The sequence below is a fragment of the Hordeum vulgare genome, chromosome 6H (assembly GCF_904849725.1).
Source record: "Hordeum vulgare subsp. vulgare chromosome 6H, MorexV3_pseudomolecules_assembly, whole genome shotgun sequence".
Lineage (NCBI taxonomy): Eukaryota > Viridiplantae > Streptophyta > Magnoliopsida > Poales > Poaceae > Hordeum > Hordeum vulgare.
The window spans coordinates 559,777,230-559,799,049 of NC_058523.1; the positions used below are offsets into that span (position 1 = coordinate 559,777,230).

The 21,820-nt window shown below is 49.9% G+C and overlaps 1 protein-coding gene across 1 annotated transcript; it reads left to right on the forward strand.

Annotated features, from left to right (window-relative positions):
* The first annotated feature begins 5,807 nt into the window (after positions 1 to 5,807).
* On the forward strand, positions 5,808 to 9,312 carry LOC123406012. The gene is made up of 5 exons (XM_045099515.1): positions 5,808 to 5,895; positions 7,039 to 7,173; positions 7,248 to 7,360; positions 7,937 to 8,117; positions 8,896 to 9,312. Exons 2-5 carry the CDS (start codon positions 7,171 to 7,173, stop codon positions 8,920 to 8,922), a joined length of 324 nt encoding a protein of 107 aa, XP_044955450.1. The 5' UTR covers positions 5,808 to 5,895; positions 7,039 to 7,170; the 3' UTR covers positions 8,923 to 9,312.
* Positions 9,313 to 21,820: the final 12,508 nt, after the last annotated feature.

Consider the following 21,820-nt stretch of genomic DNA (forward strand, 5'->3'; position numbering starts at 1 on the left):
TGGCACACATAACTCAAAAGCTATACCTTTAGCTGTGCTGGTAATCAAATGTATAGAATCGTAAACCAGTTATTACCGTAGCCAGCAGGTCTCTCTCTAGTAAGTAGTAACTGGAAGTTGCCATAATCCATCCCATGGATTACTGCCCCAACCCGTTAGAATTGATGCTTGTTACAGTATTAAGTGCTGCATTTGTTTTTAAGCTTTTAACTGTGAATCTGTTGGGTCACATAAACCATATTCTGTAATTTTGCAGCAAAATATGCCTCAGGCAGGTGATGTCCGGAAGGAGCAGGAAGCTGCTGTATTGGTGCTAAAGCAGAGGGATGCATTGCTGCATTTTATCCCCACCTTGCAGGTAAGGTAACCATCGAGATAAACCGACATTTAGCAGTAGCTTGTACCTGTATTCATCTGATGATCTGACGTGCCTACTGTCGAACAGAAAAACAAAAGAGAAACATGAGATAAACCAGCATTTAGTTGCTTTTATGTACTACTCACTCCGTTCAAAAAATAAGTGTCGATGTTCTAGTACAAAATCAATACTAGTTTAGTACACCCTCTGTAAAGAAATACAAGAGCGTTTAGATCACGACTGATCTAAACGCTCTTATATTTCTTTACGGAGGGAGTACAATACGAAATCTACGACACTTATTTTGGGGCGGAGGGAATACATGTCTATATTTCCTTTCATGTGTACATATTTCTTGTTTAGCATTTATTATTGGCACCAGCATAGGTTCTTTCTTGAATCTTGATCATAGTTAGCATGGTAGAGATACCCATTTGATCATACTCCCTCTGTACCATAATATTTGTTGTTGGGGAGAACTAGATTAGTTATATTATGGTACAGAGGGAGTAGTTAAGGCCTGCATGTACCCCTGCACGGTACAGACCGGAGCTTGGCAACTAGTCGTAAAATTTTGCAAGTTGAAAGTAGCGCCAACCAACAAGCATTATTCAGTAAGATGGATCTGAGCCCTTTACAAGAGGGCCAGCCACTGATTGATAATCCTGCTTGTTTTTTTTTGGCTGTAGTATACATCCTTGCACTTTGAGGGCCTCTTTGATTCGCAGGATTCACAAAATGAAGGAATATGAAAAATGCAGGAATAGTAGGATGGCATGTCATATAGTATCCTACATGATTTGAAAGTATGTTTGATACCGCAGGTAAAACAAAGTAATTCTACAAAGAGGTTTTCAGTGGATGGAATTTTTTCTTCAAAATGTAGTAGAAATGAATTCTATGGAACAATTCCTAAGGATGTCAATCCTACGGAAAATTCCTAAGGGTCCAAATCCACCAAAAATCCTATGCAATTCCTTTGAATGAAAAGAGCCCTGAGAGCAATCCCAACACACAGAACCATTTCGTCCGCTTGTGTCCGGTGTGCGCGTACCAACGTGCACCCCATTCCTATCTCCTATCCGTGTGGACCCATTTCAGTGTCAAATTTGGTGCCGATTTGGGCGATACAAAACAGAAGTTTTTTGTGCTCTCTTCGTCCGTCAAATTTGGTGCCGATTTGGGCGATACAAAACAGAAGTTTTTTGTGCTCTCTTCGTCCGCGTATGTCCGCTGCATACGAGGTATGGCCTATCTGTCATAGACCAACTTTTCTCTCCTACTTTTTCTCTTCGCTTCCCCACCCCATCCACTCACGCACCAACTCGCTTGCGATGGGCGCGGCGACGACGTTCCCTCCAGGCCGATGGCGCGGAGACCATCGATGCAGCGGAGACCATCGATGCAGCGGCGAGCTGCTGTGCAGCGGGCGCAGCGAAGCGAGCGGGCACGGTGGGCCAGGAAGGCGTTGCGGACGGCGCGGCGAGGCCATGCGGGCGTTCCTCGTGTGGCCCTGCGCGCTTAGCCCGCGCACTAGGTAGCTGTACCCTGTACGTGAGGCCGCCCGACTCGCAGTCGTAGACGGACACCATCTGGTGGAACACGCATAGCGCATCGTTCTGGTGCAGCGACTGTGCGTAGCCCCTGACGAGCAAGTTGAGCGCCCGGGTGTTTGGCGGTAAACCCTCCTCCAGCGAGCTGCTGCGGGGCGGGGTGAGCTGTTGCGGTGCGGGCGCAGGGCGATTCGCTGCGGGGCGAGCGTCGCGCGAGCTGCTGCCGTGCGGGGCGAGCTGTTGCGACGCGGGCGCAGGGCGAGCTGTTGCGGGGTGGGCGCAGGGCGGGGCGAGCTGCTGCGGCGACGCAGAGGCGAGCTCGCGAGGGCGGGGCGAGGCGACATCGGAAGTCGCTCACTAGGTGTTCGAGTGTATGCCGAGGCGGACATGTGCAAAATGTGTCTGCCTTCCGTTAGACGCATCGACCGACCTAAACGAAAAAGCGGTCACGGACGAGCGGACAGACTATCCAAACGGACAAAAACGGAGACGGGTACTAAGAACAACTCCAATGGGGCGACCCATTTCGTTCGTTGTCGTCCTTTTGGGGCCGCACGGACAAAAGGGATGGCCCAACATGCCGACCCATTTCCAAAACGCGTCCGCTCCGCGTCCGAGCCGACCCATTTTCGGCCCAAATTTGAGACTGAAATGCGTCGGCGCGGACGCGCTCGTCCTATCGTTGTCCGCGCCAACCACCGCGGTCAAACATAATTTATGACGGCCGCCCTCCTCGGTCCCACGCGTCAGCGACCGCTGTCGGTCTTTTTTAATCCGAGCGTGCGGTGGGTTCTGCCTCATCTGCTTTCAGAACCCACCCGTCCCCATCTTGCCACCTCGTTGGCGATCAAACCCTAGCACCATGGCCGGCTCCTTCCCAAATAAGGGCAAGGCCTCGCTCTACCCCCGCGCCATCTCCCCGCCGACGTCTTCCCGGCGGCCTCACCAGCGTGTGAATGTCCCGGTGCACCAAGCGCGGTGGCACTGGGAACACCGCGTGCCGCTGCCTTACCCCGACGACACCCTCCCGCACCAGTTGCATCTGGATCTGGAGAGGATACCGGTGTTGGCCGTGGCGCAGTTGCACACGGAGGAGGTGAGCCGCCGTCGACGTCTGCTGACGCCGGAGCAGCGGCAAAACCCTGTATACGCGTTCGACTCCCCCGCTGGGAGGTTTGGTTCGCGGCCGAGCACGAGGAGCAGCGTCGGTGTGGCGTGCGGTGGGTTCCGTCTCATCTGCTTTCAGAACCCACCCGTCCCCATCTCGCCACCTCGCCGATGATCAAACCCTAGCACCATGGCCGGCTCCTTCCCAAACAAGGGCAAGGCCCCGCCATCTCCCCACCGACGTCTTGGCCTCGCCAGCGTGTGAACGTCCCGGTGCACCAAGCGCGGTGGCATTGGGAACACCGCGTGCCACTGCCTTACCTCGACGTCACCCTCCCGCACCAGTTGCATCTGGATCCGGAGAGGATCCCGGTGCTGGCCGTGCCGCGGTTCGCATGGTTGCACGCGGAGGAGGTGAGCCGTCGTCGGCGTCTGCTGACGCCGGAGCAGCGGCAAAACCCTGCATACGCGTCCGACTCCCCTCGCTGGGAGGTCTGGTTCGCGGTCGAGCACGAGGAGCAGCGCAGGCGTGGCGTGCGGTGGGTTCCGCCTCGTCTGCTTTCAGAACCCACCCGTCCCCATCTCGCCACCTCGTCGGTGATCAAACCCTAGCACCATGGCCGTCTCCTTCCCAAACAAGGGCAAGGCCCCGCTCTAGCCCCGCGCCATCTCCCCGCCGGCGTCTTCCCGGCGGCCTCGCCAGCGTGCGAACGTCCCGGTGCACCAAGCGCGGTGGCATTGGGAACACCGCGTGCCGCTGCCTTACCCCGACGTCACCCTCCCGCACCAGGTGCATCTGGATCCGGAGAGGATCCCGGTGCTGGCCGTGCCGCGGTTCGCGCGGTTGCACGCGGAGGAGGTGAGCCGTCGTCGGCGTCTGCTGACGCCGGAGCAGCGGCAAAACCCTGCATACGCGTCCGACTCCCCTCGCTGGGAGGTCTGGTTCGCGGTCGAGCACGAGGAGCAGCGCAGGCGTGGCGTGCGGTGGGTTCCGCCTCGTCTGCTTTCAGAACCCACCCGTCCCCATCTCGCCACCTCGTCGGTGATCAAACCCTAGCACCATGGCCGTCTCCTTCCCAAACAAGGGCAAGGCCCCGCTCTAGCCCCGCGCCATCTCCCCGCCGGCGTCTTCCCGGCGGCCTCGCCAGCGTGCGAACGTCCCGGTGCACCAAGCGCGGTGGCACTTGGAACACCGCGTGCCGCTGCCTTACCCCGACGTCACCCTCCCGCACCAGGTGCATCTGGATTCGGAGAGGATCCCGGTGCTGGCCGTGCCGCGGTTCGCGCGGTTGCACGCGGAGGAGGTGACCCGCCGTCGGCGTCTGGTGACGCCGGAGCAGCGGCAAAACCCTGCATACGCGTCTTCCTCTGGTGGGAGGTCTGGTTCGCGGTCGAGCACGAGAAGCAGCGCTGGCGTGGCGTGCGCGACGTGCAGCCAGGAGGCCCTTCGCCGTCGCCGCCCGTCGTCAGTGACGAGGACCAGGAGGCGCTGGTAGGTGTGCTATGCGACAACAAGGAAGAAGAGCGACGCAGGGCCGACAAGGATAAAATGGCCGTTTGTCTTAAAATAAGTGTCGTTCATTTATTATGAATTTTAAAGTAGTTTAGTTATAAATTTGTGATAGTCATTATTTTGAGACGGAGACGAAGGCAGTAGTGTTAATTTTTGGGTTAGAAGGAGTGTATCTCTCTGTAGACGTAGCCATACAGCTGCATGACTTGACGGCACTGTGGCCGTGTAGCTGGGTAGGCTTTTCAGCCCTCTCTTCAAGCAAAGACAGAGAGACCCGTGAGAGGGTGAGTAGACTAGTTGCTGCACACCGATTGGCCCCACCTCTTTCCCGCACTAGCCGTTAAAGCCGAGGGGCAGCGGCGCTCATTTACAAATGAATCGGCGCTCCAGGTCCGTCCCCCACCGACCCCACTACTTGGGTTTTTTTTTTTATTATTTATTTACCCCCCTCCTCTTTCACCCGGCGGGCGTCACCTCCTGCATTATTGCTCCCCTCTTCTCTTTTCTTCTCTTCTCTTCTTTAGCCTCCCACACGCAGAGAGCTCTTTCCTCTTCCTCCTCATCCTCAACCACAAGACGATATCGCCCACTGACGTGTGGGGCCGATATCGCTCCCTCTCTCCCACGGTCCCGGCCCCCATCGCGCCTCCTCCCGCCGGCGCAACGGAGGAAATCAGGCTGACATGTGGGGCCGCACCCTCCAACGGCCCCGCCCCCCATCGCGCCTCCTCCCGCCGGCGCAACGGAGGAAATCAGGCTGACATGTGGGCCGCCCCCTCCCACGGCCCCGGCCCCCATCGCGCCTCCTCCCGCCGGCGCAACGGGAAGAAGCAGGCTGACATGTGGGGCCCACCCTCCCACGGCCCCGGCCCTCATCGCGCCTCCTCCCGCCGGCGCAACGGGAAGAAGCAGGCTGACATGTGGGCCGCACCCTCCCACGGCCCCGGCCCTCATCGCGCCTCCTCCCGCCGGCGCAACGGGAAGAAGCAGGCTGACATGTGGGCCGCACCCTCCCACGGCCCCGGCCCTCATCGCGCCTCCTCCCGCCGGCAACGGGAAGAAGCAGGCTGACATGTGGGGCCAACCACGCCGCCGGTATAAATACCGGCGTGCCCCCTGTCTCTCTCTCCTCCCACCGCCAGACCTGTCGCCGGAAACACCCCCTCGACCTGCTGCATCCTCTCCCCCCCGTCTTCCACCTAGGGTTTCCAGCCAGTACTGGGAAGCTCGCCCCATCCGCCATGGCTGCCATTGTTCGTGGTGCTCGCGCCGGCCGCGGCGGCCCTGGCCGCGCCCAGGGGAGGCAGAGGGGCGCCGCCGCGCAGCAGGTCCCGGCCCCTGCCGCAGCCCCCGTTCCAGCGCAGGTGACGTCCTCCACCTCCTCCTCCCCTTCCCTCATCTCATGGACTTGATTGCGGGATCTGGGAGGTTCGTCCCTGACTTTTAGATCTGCATGCGTTGCATTTCGCATGCAAATGCTTGCTTGACATGCGGTGCCTTGTCCTACCGTCATGTTGCTGCGAATTAATCTGTCATCACAACTGTTTTCTGAATGTTTTCTTCACATGACATGCCCTGCCCTGTTCTAACATCATATTGCTACAAAGTTTAGGATCCATCTCTTGTTCTAGTGGCCACTATGGCTACATGCTTACCAATAAACGTCGTAGATCTATGCCCATCTAGTGGGCATGTTTATGCTGTATTGTGCCAAAAAAGGCTGTAATTCTGCATGCACGTGTGCTGTTCGTCCCTGACTTTTTAGATCTGTTCGATCCCTGCACAGGTAGCTGTTCTCCCCTCTTTCCTCTGGTTGGAAGGTAGGTCGATTTACATGGTGTTTGTTACTTGTGTATAGCATTTCTGCTAACATTTAGTCTCTACAGTTTAGAACCTGTTGCATGCATGTTATCTTTGTGCATGACATTTCTGATCTTATTAAGTCCTCGTTTCATAGAAGTGGTTTGAAGAGGGTTACAGGGGAATATCCCTGTAGGGCCCAGAATCCCCAGAAAACCCCATCAGCCCATTTGATTCGCAAGATTAAACGGGCTAAACCACTCCAATCCCCAGAAAACCCCATCAGCCCATTTGATTCGCAAGTTGGTGGTTCAGATTAAATCACTGTACAGAGTATTTGTTCATAATTTAGCAGAACATAGTTGTACCCTGTTGCCTGCGCTGTAGCTATGCACTGTAGCATTACATCTGGTCCGTTGATTGAAAATCTGATGGTTCTCACTGGGCCTAAGGTAGCGATACTGGGCATATATATGATTGAAAATCTGATGGTTCTCACTGGGCTAAGGTGCGATACTGGGCAAATATGTAGCCAGTCGATTGCCCTATTGTAGTTCTTGCTGTGCCTCTGCTGGATGCTTGCAACTGTAGTAGCCTAGGTTTAAATTTGTATGATTGCATTGACTGTAGTAGGTTCAAATTTGTCATCAGCTTACACCCTTTTGTGTATATCATTGCATGCACTTTAATCTCTTTTTGCAATGTAGGCTTTAGGTCCACTCAACCAGCAGTAGAAGGTTTGGAGGGAGGGTAACCTGAATGCACCGGACAATGCTAACAAGAAATCCGACCAGCTCACAATCTTCCAGTTCCTAGAGAAGTCACCTTTGGTAGATGAAATGGTCTGTGTTCTTCTTGTTCTAAATGTCTTTTATATTCAATGCTTGGCTTGTAATTTTTATTTTATTTTATGCAGGAACTTGTTACTTTTGGTATTCCTGATGGATTTCCGCCGCAACCTGCTGACATTACGCGGAAGCTAGTTGGTCTCGTTGATTCCTATAATACGATGATGCCTTTACGGCAAAAGTAATATAAATACCCCTTTTTTTATTGTTAATATGTCTTATCAAGTTCCTCTATCTGCTAGAATATTAAGTGGTTGCAGAAATCTTATAATAGGATAGCATGATGTGCTGGTAATTTAAGTTTTTATGTTGCACTGCTGTGGTCAGGCTTTTTAAGTTTTGTGAAGCATATGGAATCTAACCAAGTTCCTCTCTTTGTTTATGTTTGCTAGAACATTATTTGGTCACAGAAGTCTTTAGTGCGATAACTTGATTATGTACTTGTACCGAAAGTTACGTTGCACTGCTTTGGCTTGTTATGTTTTCTGAACCGTATGTAATGTCTGTGTTATATTCAGTATGATGTAAAACGTATGATGCAATTCTGGTGGTGAAACTAGGTACTGCTATATAATCTCATATAGTCTATTATGAGATGGAGCAGCTTCAGCCGTTCTTATGTAATTTGTTAAATGGGTGTCCTATCCAAACTTTCTAACAGCAGTAATTGTCCAACATGAAGTAGATCTGATAATATTATTCTTGTTTGCTTAGAATTTTTGTCATTTCGATGTCAATTTTATTTTTTATTTTTCAGGTACTTATACAAGAAGATACGTGGGGAACGTGGCAAGGAGATGGCAGACCTCGAGAAGACCTTGACAAGGTGTGTTAACCGCATCGACGAGAAGATTGAGGGGATCAGGGAGGCAGGAGGATTTTGTCCTAATCGTCCGAAGCTATTTGACAGTGTCCCGAAGCCCTTGAAGCAGCAGAAAGTAAGTAAAACACAGCCGGGTGTTTCTCCAGCTGTGTAGGGTTCTTCTCCTCATAATTGCATCTGCTAGTGAATAAAATGTTCTTAATCTTGCTTTTGATGTTTGAACTATTTAAAAGTGCTTCTGCTGGCATACAGTGCATGTTTGAGCTGCTTTTAATTTATCACCTTTTAAGGTTTTCTTTCTAATGTATTTTTTGGGTGTTTATGTTGCTTGCGCGTTAACTTAAAAGTTAGCTGAAGATTTGATTTCCTTTTTTGGGCTTAATATTTCTAGTTCCGCAAGGCTGTTTGGGTGCTTTAATGTGATGTCTCCATTTGTTTCATAGTGGCATCATACTTAATAAAAATACGTTAGAAGATCCAACTGTTCTATCTTTTCAATGTTTAGAGAAGTTAGTTAGTGTATAAGAATTGGTTCAAAGATCCAGGAATGTGAAAATTGCAAGAGTTTGCGCGATCCGTCTTGGGAAAATATTATTGATTGATATTGTGTTTCACGAGTGAAAGATTAGATCCAGCCAGTAGGCTGATACAATCATATAATATAACTCGAAAATGTAGTTTTTATTGACACTTGTAGTAGGGGTCTTGGTGAGATGAATTGTATGCGCTCTGAATATTCGCTGAAATCTGGAGTGAAGTGATCTTCGAGGAATATTTCCAGTGATAGCTAGGATTAAATACCATAAACTTCTTGATATCAATCTTACAAATGAAACAATTCCTAGTGTGTAATCCCAATTTCATGGCTGTAATTTAAATATTTTTCTGTGCAGGAAAAGGTCAAATCTGGAGTGAAGTGATCTTTGAGGAATATTTCCACTGACATGCAAAAATGTGGGGAGGGAAATGAAAGCAGTAAAAGTACAGGCGCTTGTGCATAGTGATGGATATAAGCAGTAAAAGTACAGGCGCTTGTGCATAGTGATATGGAAGAGGATATAAGCAGTAAAAGTACAGGCGCTTGTGCCTCGTTCCTCGTTTCTGTTTCCCAGTTATTACAAACTTAATAGCATATACTGTACAATTCCTGTGACTAAAATAGATAGTTTGTTTTGGCACTCTATACATTGCTTCCTGTGCAACCGGCTGTAGTAGTACTTAGAGTAGTGTTGTCAATGTCTCCTGGGTTTTAATGTTGGTTGTAGCCTTACTTCAGACATCCTCTTATCTGCAGCTAGCTCATGCTATTATTTGGTCGTGCCCATCATCAAAATGTTTGCTCCCTCTGTACCATATGATATGACGTTTTAGCAGCTCAAATTGAACTGCTAAAACGTCATATATTATGGATGGTATGGAGGGAGTAGTTAACTTCCGGTTGCTGGCATTAGGGATGCTGTTTTTCTGTAGATTTTTTTTTAAAAAAATAAAAAAAATCTAGACGCTCCAGTTACCAATTTTGAGCATGGCATGCCATTCCGTTGATGATTGAGCATGGTCGTCTTTGGCAAGTCGTCATTTCGACCATTTAAACCACTATTCCCTGTCTCTGTTCTCGTTGCCTTCACAGCCTTCCACCACGGCCGGTGACATTTTGTCTCGTCAAGCCCTACACCCAGCGAGGCTGGTCTGCAGTTCTGTTGCCGAATGAGATCTCAGGTGTTAACTGTTAAGTACCGGTTCACCCCCGCTGTCAGCACATCATCCAACCTTCAATGTCCCACGCAGTCAGGCCCCTCTTCCTATTTCGATTAACAGCATCAGTAAGAACCCATCTTCCTATTTCGATTAACAGCATCAGTAAAAACCCATCTTCCTGTTTCGATTAACAGCATCAGTAAGAACCCATCTTCCTGTTTCGATTAACAGCATCAGTAAGAACCCATCTTCCTGTTTCGATTAACAGCATCAGTAAGAACCCATCTTCCTGTTTCGATTAACAGCATCAGTAAGAACCCATCTTCCTATTTCGATTAACACCATCAGTAAGAACCCATCTTCCTATTTCCATTAACACCATCAGTAAGAACCCCTCTTCCTATTTCGATTAACAACATCAGTAAGAATCCCTCTTCCTATTTTGATTAACACCATCAGTAAGAATCCATCTTCCTATTTCGATTAACAACATCAGTAAGAACCCCTCTTCCTATTTCGATCAGGGGTTAGCTTGAGGAACCCTTTACAACTCGTAGAGGTTGTAAGTAAAAGTGCCAGACTAAATTCAAAGTTACGGTATGGTTGAAAGAAGAGTTTATGAACATCTACCCCCGCGCCAAGACTACCCGCCCTGCCCCTTATGTCTGGCAAGCGTGTTAAGTCATTTCAAACCTATCAACAAAAGTAGGCTACTTTTTCCGGACGACATGGATGGGCCACGCGCTTAAGGCGCACATCTCTCCCCACGGTGGGACGTACCTTAATTTATTCTTTTTCAGTCTTTTTATTTTTCACACCGTTCCTTTTTTATTTTCATATTTCAAAATACGTGAATTTGTTTTCCCCAAAATTGATAATTTTTTTAAAAAAAATATGAACTTTTTCTTTACCAGTTAAATGCCCCTACGGGCAACAATGTTTATTGATTTTTGATTACAAAAATGCTAATCAAGAATGGTATAAAATTTTGGAAAATTAAAAATCCATTTAACCAGTAATTTAGTTTGACAATATGTTTATACCTTACACGCCCAAAGAATAGTAAAGTGGCATGCATGTGAACTACGGGCAACAATGTTATGATCAAGCAAATGATCAGATAACATGGATGGAGTAAATATAACATTTGCGACTTGCAACTATGATAAAATCATGGGTTAATTATCCGTTTGCCCTCGGTGATGTCCATGTACTCACTTTTGCCTTCAATTGTGAATCGTGCTCAGTTTTGCTCCTAATCTGTGTGCAGCTACAATGACGAGGCCAAACAGCCAGACTCAAGTCCATTTCGTCCGTTGGCGTTAGTGGTAGTGGGTCTGGAGCTTACACGTGGGACCGCGTGGTAGTGGGTCTGAAGCTTATAGGTGGGACTGCGCAATGACGACAAACCCTGGGGTCCGAACCGGGTACACCCGACGCCAATTGCTACTTCTCAAACAACAGCGCCACAAATTGACACGTTGACGGAGATTGGGCTTGCGTTGGTTTTTTCCTTGAAGAGGAAAGGATGATGCAGTACAGGAACAGTAAGTATTTCCTTCAGTTTGAGAACCAAGGTATCGATCCAGAAGGAGGGTCTCATCAAGTCCAGAGTACCTGCGCAAACACAAACAAGCTTGCACCCAACGCTTCAAAGGGTTGTCAATCCCTTCAAGATTGTTTGCAAAGTGAGATCTGAAGGCGGAAAGTGCAACGAAGTAAAAAGTGCAAGGCTGAAAATATGGTGTGGAGTAGACCCTGGGGGCCATAGTGTTCACTAGAGGCTTCTCTCAAAATAGCAAGTATTACAATGGGTGAACAAATTACTGTCGAGCAATTGATAGAACCGCGCAAAGTCATGACGATATCTAAGGCAATGATCTAGCATATAGGCATGACGTTCGATACCATGTTTGCTAAGCATAAGGAGCATGTGAGGCTGCAAATTGATGTGCTTGAGTAGGCATTTGGACTTAGGATGGCGGGTGCACCTTCTTGGGCAGAATCATGTCGTCATAATGGCAGCTCTAGCCAGAACAGTTCAGTTAGTGCATGACGACGTGGTGGCTCGACAAGTGTGTGCATCGACAAAAGGGCCCCCCTTGAAGTGGAGCGTGATGCCTACAGTTCTGGGGTTGATGAAGAGAGAATATTTCTGATGTTATTCAAAATTTATGCCGGGCACCTCGGGATGAAAACCAAGAGGAGGCTGACAATGATGTCCATGTGGAGGATGACGCAGTGGGTGAGGACGAAGACCATGTGTCGTCGTTTTCACACGACAGATGCCATAGGTAGGCTTATCGAGGGTGGTTCGGACCGAAAGGACACCGACGGGCTCCTAGAACGGGATTGGTAACTAGCAAGCAAGACGCACGATGTACCCAGGTTCGGGGCTCTCCGTGGGAGATAATACCCCTAGTCCTGCCGGAGTGGTTGATGAACCAGAGTGTTTACAGTATGCTCCTTGAGCTGTTCGACGGAGGAGGAAGAAGGAGCAGCCGGCTCGAGTTCTACCACTCCTTTGTGCTGTGTGTGGGGTGTAAGAATGGCCGACCCTCTGCATGGAGGGGAGCCGGGGGGGGTTATAGTCGAACCCACCGGCCTACAGAATGGATATAAAGTACATAATGGGGGACCCGGCTGGCAGCCTCTCAGGCCGGCCAGGGGCCCCACTATGGTTTAGTCTTGTCGCTTGAGGGGCCCGCCGACGCGAGGTCCTATTTTGGCCATGGGCCCCACCGGCTAGCCAGTAGGATTGGTGCGTGCTCCCCACGCAGAACGCGTGCAGTACGACCGGCGTCGTTCAGCGGGATCCGGCGTTGGTCGGCGGTACGACCGTCTTTACTGTAGTCACGCCGGGCCAGGTAATGGACTGGGTTGTGGCGCGCGAGTTCTGTGCATGGTTGACGGATCAGAGCCGGTGTCAGTCAGCGGTACGGCCACCACCACTGTAGCCATGCATGCGCTTCTCCATCATACCCATGCTGACGTACCTTCACCTTTAATCGAAGGCCCCCATCACATCTTAGGGATTGATGCGACATGTGTCCTTCAGCCGGCTGGCGGCTTGGTCAGCCGGCTAGGGAGTAGCCGGCTATGCTTCTAGTCGGCAAGTACTTCATAACCAGCCAGGAGGAGTCGGCGGTTGAGCATGTTGTTGCTCCTTTCTATACCAAAGTATAGAGGAGTAGGCTTGATGAGCCTACCCCGAGGTTATCCCCCCGTCAGTAGTCCCCGAAGCAGGGGAGGTCTGCCGTCTCGAGGTGAAGGGCCTCGCCAGCTTGAGTATCTGGCTCGCAGGCCTTGAGAGTCGATGTTGGGGAGGTGTCCGGGCCGGGAGCAGAGTCATCAAATTACCCAAACAGCATGATGAGTTGAGCAAAAAAACATAAGTAGCAATTGAACTAGTTTCTGAAATTAACTAGTACCTGGATTGCACTGTAGGAGAAATGGCCAAGATCTGCAAACATTGCTTCAGATCCTGGAATGGAGCAAACATGTCAGACTGTTCATTTATGGAAATTCCCCCAAGTAATTTTGATAACAATCTCTGATAACTATTCTTGCAAATATAAGGATTCCATACTGAACTTTACCTGTCATGCAGAGCACAATCCCTCCGAGGGACATCCAGCCAAGCCAGACTTCTTGGTCCTCTTCAGGCCTCGTTTGGTTAAGGGGGATTGGGGAGGTTTTGAAAGGAAAATCCCCGGAGGGCCCAGAAACCCCACAGATCCTCGGGCGCCCATTTGGTAGGAGGGGTTTGCTTAGCCCAATCCCCTCCGTTCCCCTTCAATCCCTTCCTATCCATGTGTTTCAAAACCCTCCTCGGGGGACTAGTGGAAGCAAAACCCCGGGGATTTGAGAGAATTGGGTGGAACAAAGGGATTCACCCAATCCCCTGAAATCCCTCCCTCTCAAAACCTCCCCAATCCCCCTTAACCAAACGAGGCCTCAAGAGTTTGAGCATATACACGGGATTGAGTGCCATGTAAACCTGAGGGTTCCAGTGGATGTATTGTACACGCCGAGCGCGCTCATGCAGATCAGCCGGGCTAGAATTATCGGAGCGAAGAGAAAGCCGACGCGGTGGGTGCAGTAATGCTGGAGCGCAAACAGGTGCACTATTATGGCACATGTTATCGGAGTGACGACATTTGCATGAAAGCAACAAGAACAACAAGAAGAAATGAGCATGGCAGAACAACTGAAACACCAAGGTAAAACAGGTGGCAATGAACTAGTGTCATGATTTTAAAATTTTAATCGAATTCAAGTGATGATTACGGTCCTTTGGCGATAATGAAAACTGAAATTCAGTCATTTTGGTCGTGGATGTAGTATTTCTGAAACAGAAATTCAAAACCATATAATCGCATTTAACAGTTGTCATACTATTTCTTTCAATTCAGTTTGCAACACAAATTATACAGGTCATAATATAGTTCTGCTAGACAGCTGATAACTGGGAGTATTTGCGCTAGGTAAGTGAAGTGGGAACGACTAGTTTACTCCAAAATTAGTTTTTGTCTGGTTATACTCACAGTTTTGCATCATTCTGACTAGTAGAGGTGCCAAAACTTTACCAACTTTGCTACGACATCGTTATAAAATACAACCATGTCAATTCTGTAAATCATTAGTGTTTACTCGTTATGATGGATTGTTCAGTACTCTGTTCTTTCGTTGCAGACGGTAGAGAATTAGGTTTAGGTTGTACAACACTTAATATTGATTGGATGCACTAGGCACGTATATATAGATACAAGATGGACCTCTACCTCAACTATAACAAGAAACTAGGAGGTGGCCCAATGATACAATATACATGCACAAATATATTTTCACCCCCCCTCGCGCGCGTAGTCGAAGCGTCGCCAAAGATTGAGATACTGGAACGAAACTCCTCAAAGGTGGAAGTGGGCAATATCTTAGTCATCACATCGGCGAACTGTTGTGCGGTCGGAACATGAAGAACCCGGATGTGACCAAGGACGACCTGTTCGCGCACAAAGTGGATATCAAGCTCGATGTGCTTCGTCCGATGATGATGAACGGGGTTGGCGGAAAGATACACATCAGAGACGTTGTCACAGTAGACAACCGTGGCCTTGGTGACACCATGATGCAACTCATGTAGAAGCTGTCGAAGCCAGGAACACTCGGCAACTGCGTTAGCCACTGCTCGATACTCGGCCTCCGTGATTGAGCGCGAAATGGTTGGTTGTCATTTGGACGACAATGAGACAAGTGAAGGACCAATATAGACGCAGTAGCCGGACGTGGAGCGTCGTGTGTCAAGACTGCCAGCCCAATCAACATTAGAATAAGCCACCAGATCCAAAGAGGGAGACGTTGTGAGCGTGAGTCCGAGGGACATCGTGACACAGATATATCGGAGAATCTGTTTCGCGAGCGTCCAGTGGGAATCACGAGGAGCGTGCATATGGAGGCACACCTGCTGCACAACATACTGCAAGTCTGGTCTGGTGAGTGTCAGATCCTGAAGAGCAGCAACAATGGAGCGATAGAATGGAGCATCCGACGGCAGTGAACCCTCCTGAACAGAAACCTTGGCCATCGTCTCAATAGGAGTAGCGACAGGATGACAGTTGAGCATACCAGCACGCTCAAGCAACTCATGCACTAGTAGAAAAAGGGTCTTTCGGCCGAGGGTGGCATGAACAGGCGCATCACAAGAAAACGATGCAAAAACATATAAAGAACGTTGATAATGGAGCTACGGATCAACCGGAAACTACGAAACAAGATGTGGTGTCCTACGGGTCAAATCATGCACAAGCACACTCCAATGGCACTCCTGTGGTGTCCTCAGGTTGCCACATGATCAAATAAAAAAATATAAGGGGGGGGGGGTGGTGCATGGGAACACACCACACTATCAACAATGCCCACACAAGCTTCAAAACAACTAAAACATGCAATCTGTTCTAAACAACATCATAGTAGTTTGCCTACAACATTCAAAGTACCTACAACCACCCAAATGAGCCAAACAAGATATGTGGAGAAAGCCATTCAAAAGCTCTACAAGCCTGAGCAAGAAACTACTGCAAAGCCATCACACATGCGAAGATCCATGGACACAAACTTGGACAAAAATAACAGATTCTGGGACTTAGTGAAAATCTCAGATTTTCACCACCTGCTTATGCTCTGAAGCATTTTGGCAGCCTCCAAAATGATATCTACAGGAAGTGAAAGAGAATGAAATTTAACAGAGATCTAGACAAACACAAAAGCTCACAAACCTTAGTTTGTTGCATGGGTTGATTCCCAACACATGAGCTTGTGCAACCAAATCAACAAGGGAAGAAAATAACAGCAGATTCTCAGACTTGGTGAAAATCACAGATTTTCACAAAGCTGACAATTTCAGCCAAGTGTCAACTTTGACAAGGCACCACAAGTGCATGAAAACTCCTATGGACAAAACAAAGACCCCATGCTGTAGAGGGGTTCACCCACTACACACTACACACACATACACATGCATTTGCATGCACTCACATATATGCATACACACACTCACAAGCATAAACCTAGGCAGTAAAATAAATGCACTCCAAGCTCTAGCTAAAAGACATCATCTAGCTTACTGCCCAAGCAAAGATTAGAGCAAATACAAGCTACAAGCAGCAAAAAAAGGGGAGTTTCTGGGATCGAACCCAGGACTCCATGGTATGCAGCAAACCACACTGCCACTAGGCTACTGCCCTCGGGATCGACAGAGTAGGGGAAGGGGGCAAGCTATCCTACCTGTGGAGCTACCGTGCCACGAAAACACAAAATAAAAAGGGGCGCCTCTGGGAGGCGAACCCACGACCACGTATGCGCAAAACCAACCACTACCACTCAGCTATGCGAACGATTCTTAACAGAGAAGGGGGCGCTACTCTTTTGAGTTACCCCCTCTGTTCCTTCTACAGATCGACGGCGGCCGTAACAGGGGAACCTCAACGGCGTTGCTACGGGCCAAATTGGCACGGCGACTCTAGCGGGGAGGAAGAGGAGTCTCCCGGGGATCCATTCCCGTGCCAACCGTAGCAGGAGGAGGCCCGCTACGGCAGCACACGTGTGCGCCTCATCACGGTGGCGACGACGGCAGAAGCGGCGATGCTACGACATCTGGAGACTCTACGTGCGAGGGAAGATGAAGGAGGGGATGAGCTGCTCACCTTGGCGTGCTCGGGGAAGGGCTCGCTACCGCGTAGAGGAAGAAGAGGAAGCAGCCCCCGCGACAACCCGCAGCTTGCTTCGGTGACGACGACGCGGAGGAGATGCCAGGGAGGAGGAGCGGCCCCGCTAGCATCAGAAATGGAACGGGGGAAGATCCCCCATCCTCGCGGACGCCTCGGGCTTGACGGAGACGCGCCGACGACGAGGGGAGGGACAACGGCGACAGAGCGGCTCTCTCTCTGAATCTCTCGCACTATCTGAACCTTACCTGTAGAGCGAGAGGGAGAGAGATGGGAATGAGGTGGCGGCGGAGGAGGAACCCTAGATGAGGGGCTACTGCGCCGAGGGAATAAATAGGCGATGGGGGAATGGCCTCGACGTCCGTGAAGCCACGGCGTCGGGAGCCCTCTCTCTCACGACGACCCTCTCTTTGACGGAAAGGAGGGAAAAAGCGACGCCGTCAGGGGAAGAAGAGCGATGCCTCGCGGGCTGAGCTAGCGAAGGGGAAAAGAAGATGGGCCAGCGATAGGAGGAAGCCCACTGCCGGCGCCAGATAAAAAGAGAGAAAAACCCACAAGGTTTTTCTATTTAAAACAAGCACAAAGCCAAATCAAATTACCTAGGGCATACTGGGGTCCCAAAAATAAAAATAAAATAACCCTGGACATAAGGGAATTATGACCCAATTAAATAAAATACAAAGATGATTTTTGGAGCAAATAAAATAATTACAAAACAGAATTAATTTAATCTGTTTTGTAAATAAAACCCCATTGAAGCAAAGTTTTGAAAATCCCTAGTCACATCACCACCTCCACAAGAAAAGTCTCTAAATGTTCTACATTTTTAAATCAGGTTTAAAACAACTCAAACTTGAGCTCACAAAATAGGGAGAAGGCTTCATTTGAATCCTAGTTTGACAACCACCAAGCTTGAAACCAAGCTTTGCAAACACCACATCATCACACCACATATCACACATGAAGGACCAAGCACAACATTTACACAATGGAAAAACATGGATGCCGCTAGGTACAATACGGGAGGCAGGGAAATGGCGTCTCCCACCTCCCACCTCCCACCGTGTCGACCCAATGGCGATCTGGAACTCTAGCCGGCGTATCCTCCATCCTCGCCACTCCTCTGCTCAGGTGAACCTTCCCGACCCTCCTCACGTGGTCGTGCATGGCTTGCATGGGTGGTTCTACGTTGGATCTGGATTTTTCGCACGGTTTGGCTTTCTCTGATGAGGTTAATCGCCACTCTGGTATTACGGTGCACCCTATGAAGCACCGCCGCCCTTTCATCATGGTGATTTCCTTTGGTCGTCATGTGTTCCGTCTTTCGACTGACACAGTCGTCGCAGCTCTGGAATCGGTGATTGGAGGATCGACAATTGAGTTTCGTGTCTCTCAAGTCACAAATTCGGTTTTCTCATTCAAAGTCTCCTGCATGCAAGTTGGTTTTCATATTCTGGATTTATGTTCTTTCAAGTGTTCAAGTTTTAAGTGCTTCTTCCATCTATGGGGACATGGAGGTCCTAATTGGCGTCGGGAATTTTCTCTGTGGAAGAAGCAATGTGATGCTGAATGGATTATTGTGAGTCCTTCTAAGAGGAGAGCCTCTTTAGGTCTGATGGCCATGCATTCCAGACCCCTCAAGTCTTCACTTAAATATGGATCTTCTGTTCGTAAGAAGCTGACTTTTGCATCCCTTCAGCAATATGAGGTTTGCAAGGGCTACAGATATCCTGTTTCCCATGATGAGCTAGTCACGCTTGAACAGGCTGGTTATTCGGTGCCTTGTCCTGAACGTGTCATCATCTCAGCACCACCACCGGCGGAACTCCGGTGGACGACAGCCACGCCGCATATTACGTTTGGGATAGTTTCTCGCCAAGTTTCACCTCCCGGATCTCCCGGTGATGATTTTCAAATTGCCAAATTAATCGGAACTTCTCCCGTGCAACAAGGAGCTACATCTGATCCCGCTGAGATTCATGGTATTTTGAATGATGAGAATCAATTTTCGGTGGCAAGTTTGGATTCTGGGCCTATTTCCACTCTCATTAATGAGTTTGCGGGGGTTACCTCTTTCTCTGGGCCCGAGCCTAATCGCTCGATGGATATTCCCTCCTCTCAGGAGGCCCATCTAGCCTTTGTCGAACTCATTAATAGCATGGTTGAGGATATCTTTTCTTGCTCAATTTGCAACACTCGGGGCCATCTAGCTGCGAACTGCACGGCTTCGCCTGGATGCGCTGACAACACGATGGGCCACGCACGATCTAGAGGAGCCTCTTTTATGCGTAATAATTGTCTTACTTGGAAATGTAAGAGACCCACCACCTCCCCTGTCGCTGATATCTCGGGAACTGCTGATACTCTCGACGAAACAGCAACCCCTGCGACACAGTTCCGTCCTGTCTCATCGCCGTCGCCTCCTCGAACTCCCTCTGAGACGCCATCGGTCACTCCGCCACCGCCTCCCGCAATGGAGAACTTTGAGCTTGATCCCGAGTTCTTCCTCCCGCCTGGCCACAATATCATCGATGGAGGACCCGACCGACTGCCTCGGACCTACACCACGCCTGCGGTCCCCATCACCAGACGTCATGAGCGCTTTGTCTTCGCTGACATCCACCCAGCACCACCGGCTGACAACGTGATTCAGGTACGGCAAGAAGTTGCTGCTCTTCTTCTTCACCAAGGGTTGCATGTTCGGTCTACCCAACCTTGGATTGAGGATGTTGGATTGTTTGAGCTCCGAGATGCGGCAAAAAGCTAGGCTGCGGTCCACATGGTTCCGCAGGAAGTTGCTCATAACTCTGTCGTGCGCTTCCTGCGTCACGATCAGGGTCTTGGTTTCCGTGGCCAAGAGGGTTTTCGTCAGGGCCATCTCATGCTTTTGGGGGTCCCGCTAGACTTCCGTAATACTGAAGATCTCCGGGCCGCTGTCAATACCTTTGGGGAGTTTCACCATTGGGTCAGTGATGATCCTTACTTGGTTCGCTCTATTGTGTTTGCTGCGTTCCCAGATGACCGGCTGGTCCCTCGCAGTATCAACTTCTCTGAATATGCTGCTTGGGGTGGCGCCAAGGTTTCATGGTCTGCTCTGGTATACATCCTGAGTGCGGCGGCTGCTGAGATTCTGCCTAATGATGAGGATCCCATGCCCCTCAATGGCAACCCTCATCCGCTCCCTGGACATCTTGTTCATGATAATCTGCAATTTGCTCTGCCCCCATATCTTGCGCTGGGTTGGAATGCGGTACCGCTGGCGCCTGGAGACCCAGGGCGTGCTGCTGGTGCTGCTGATGACAGAGGCTGGGGTCAGCCGCTTGCTGCTGCTGATGACGGAGGTTGGGGTCAGCCGCCTGCTGCCGCTGATGGAGGAGGATGGGAACCTGAAGCGGCCCCGGAAGCACTTGCTGCTGATCCTATTCAGGATCAAGAGTCTATGGTGATTGATCATCCGAGTCCTTCTTCCTCGGATTCGGTTCATGAACTGGTGGACCTTGACCCTCAGCCGCAGGGTGACATGGAGGTGGAACCTGCTTCTCAAGAACTACCGCTGGCTAATCCTGATGCCCCTGATGCTGACATGCCAATGGCTGCCCCGGACAATGATGCTGAGCCAGAGGAAGATGTGCCTGTGATGGAAGAGGCGCATGATGACAATCCTCTGGCAATTGTTCTCTACAAACCCCCCCATTCAGACTGACAACATCTTTGTTGGGGCTGCTAGGGTTGTGTATGGGCCTCCTATGCCGCCTGTAATGTCCTGGGCACGCACCTTTGATGCTCTTATGGGGGCTGCTACTGCTATGCACGTACCTCGTCAACTGCAGATGCCAATTCTGGAGCACATTATGATCCCCAAGCGATCTTGGGCAGTGGCTTTCGACACTGACGCTCCAGAACCTCCTCTATCAGAGCCTGCTAGTACCTCTCTCTTAATGCAGGAGGTAATCCCTCTTAGTCCTTCTTCATCTACAGAGGACTTATCTTTTCGTTCTCCTGCTCCATCCAAGAAGGGGACCCGCAAGAAGGCCACTCCAGTTGTTGACTCCTCGGTCCGTCGGTGTACTCGCGGCTCCATCAAGCGAGACGGCGTCAAGCCAATTCTGCAGGAGCTGCCTGCGCATGTCCCCAAGAAGAGGAAGCCCAAGGCCAAGCCAATGTCCTCTACATCGCAGGAGACTGAGGATGTTCAAGTACCTCCTGCCACTCCTATCCCAGTGATTCAGGAGGTGGGACAATCACTCGGCATAGCCCCTGAGAAGCTCACGGTGGATCGACTTATGGAAGATCCTGCTGATTCTCCGCCATCGTCTTCTGATGTTTAATCCATCTATGTTTATCTGTTACTGTACTGGCTCTATGTACTGTCAAACTTCTGCTTGCGCTGTCTTTTGGTTTTCGGAACCTTGGTTGCACTGGCTATTACATAGCCTTGCTTTTGCTCTATATATGATCTGCAATGGATAGTCGTTCTACGAGAAGTTGGCGTGTGCTGTGTTGGAATGTGTGTGGCCTAAATTCGGATCATAGGCAGCGGGCGGTCCGTAACAAGATTGATGAGAGCCTAGCTGCTGTGGTCTGCTTGCAGGAAAAAAAATGCAGTCAATCAAGTTTCGTGCAGTTAAAGGTTTCTGCCCCAAACGCTTTGATCAGTTTGCTTACTCTCCTTCTAGGGGTGCATCAGGAGGGCTTATCACCCTTTGGAACTCTTCCATTCTTACTGGTCAATTAGTGGAATGCACACCCTACGGATTGATCATCTCCTTTACCTCAAATCACACGGGTGAATCATGGACTTTAGTTAATGTCTATGGGCCATGTCAAGGAGAGGCCCGAGATCTTTTTGTTAGCTGGCTTTACAATCTTAATATTCCCACTGGGCTAATTGGTTGCT

What these genes read in the sequence shown, in the direction of transcription:
- LOC123406012 (XM_045099515.1), top strand. An exon ending in ATGATGCCTTTACGGCAAAA is followed by an intron (nt 7,361 to 7,936) that starts GTAATATAAATA and finishes TTTATTTTTCAG; the next exon opens with GTACTTATACAAGAAGATAC. An exon ending in AGCCCTTGAAGCAGCAGAAA is followed by an intron (nt 8,118 to 8,895) that starts GTAAGTAAAACA and finishes TTTTCTGTGCAG; the next exon opens with GAAAAGGTCAAATCTGGAGT.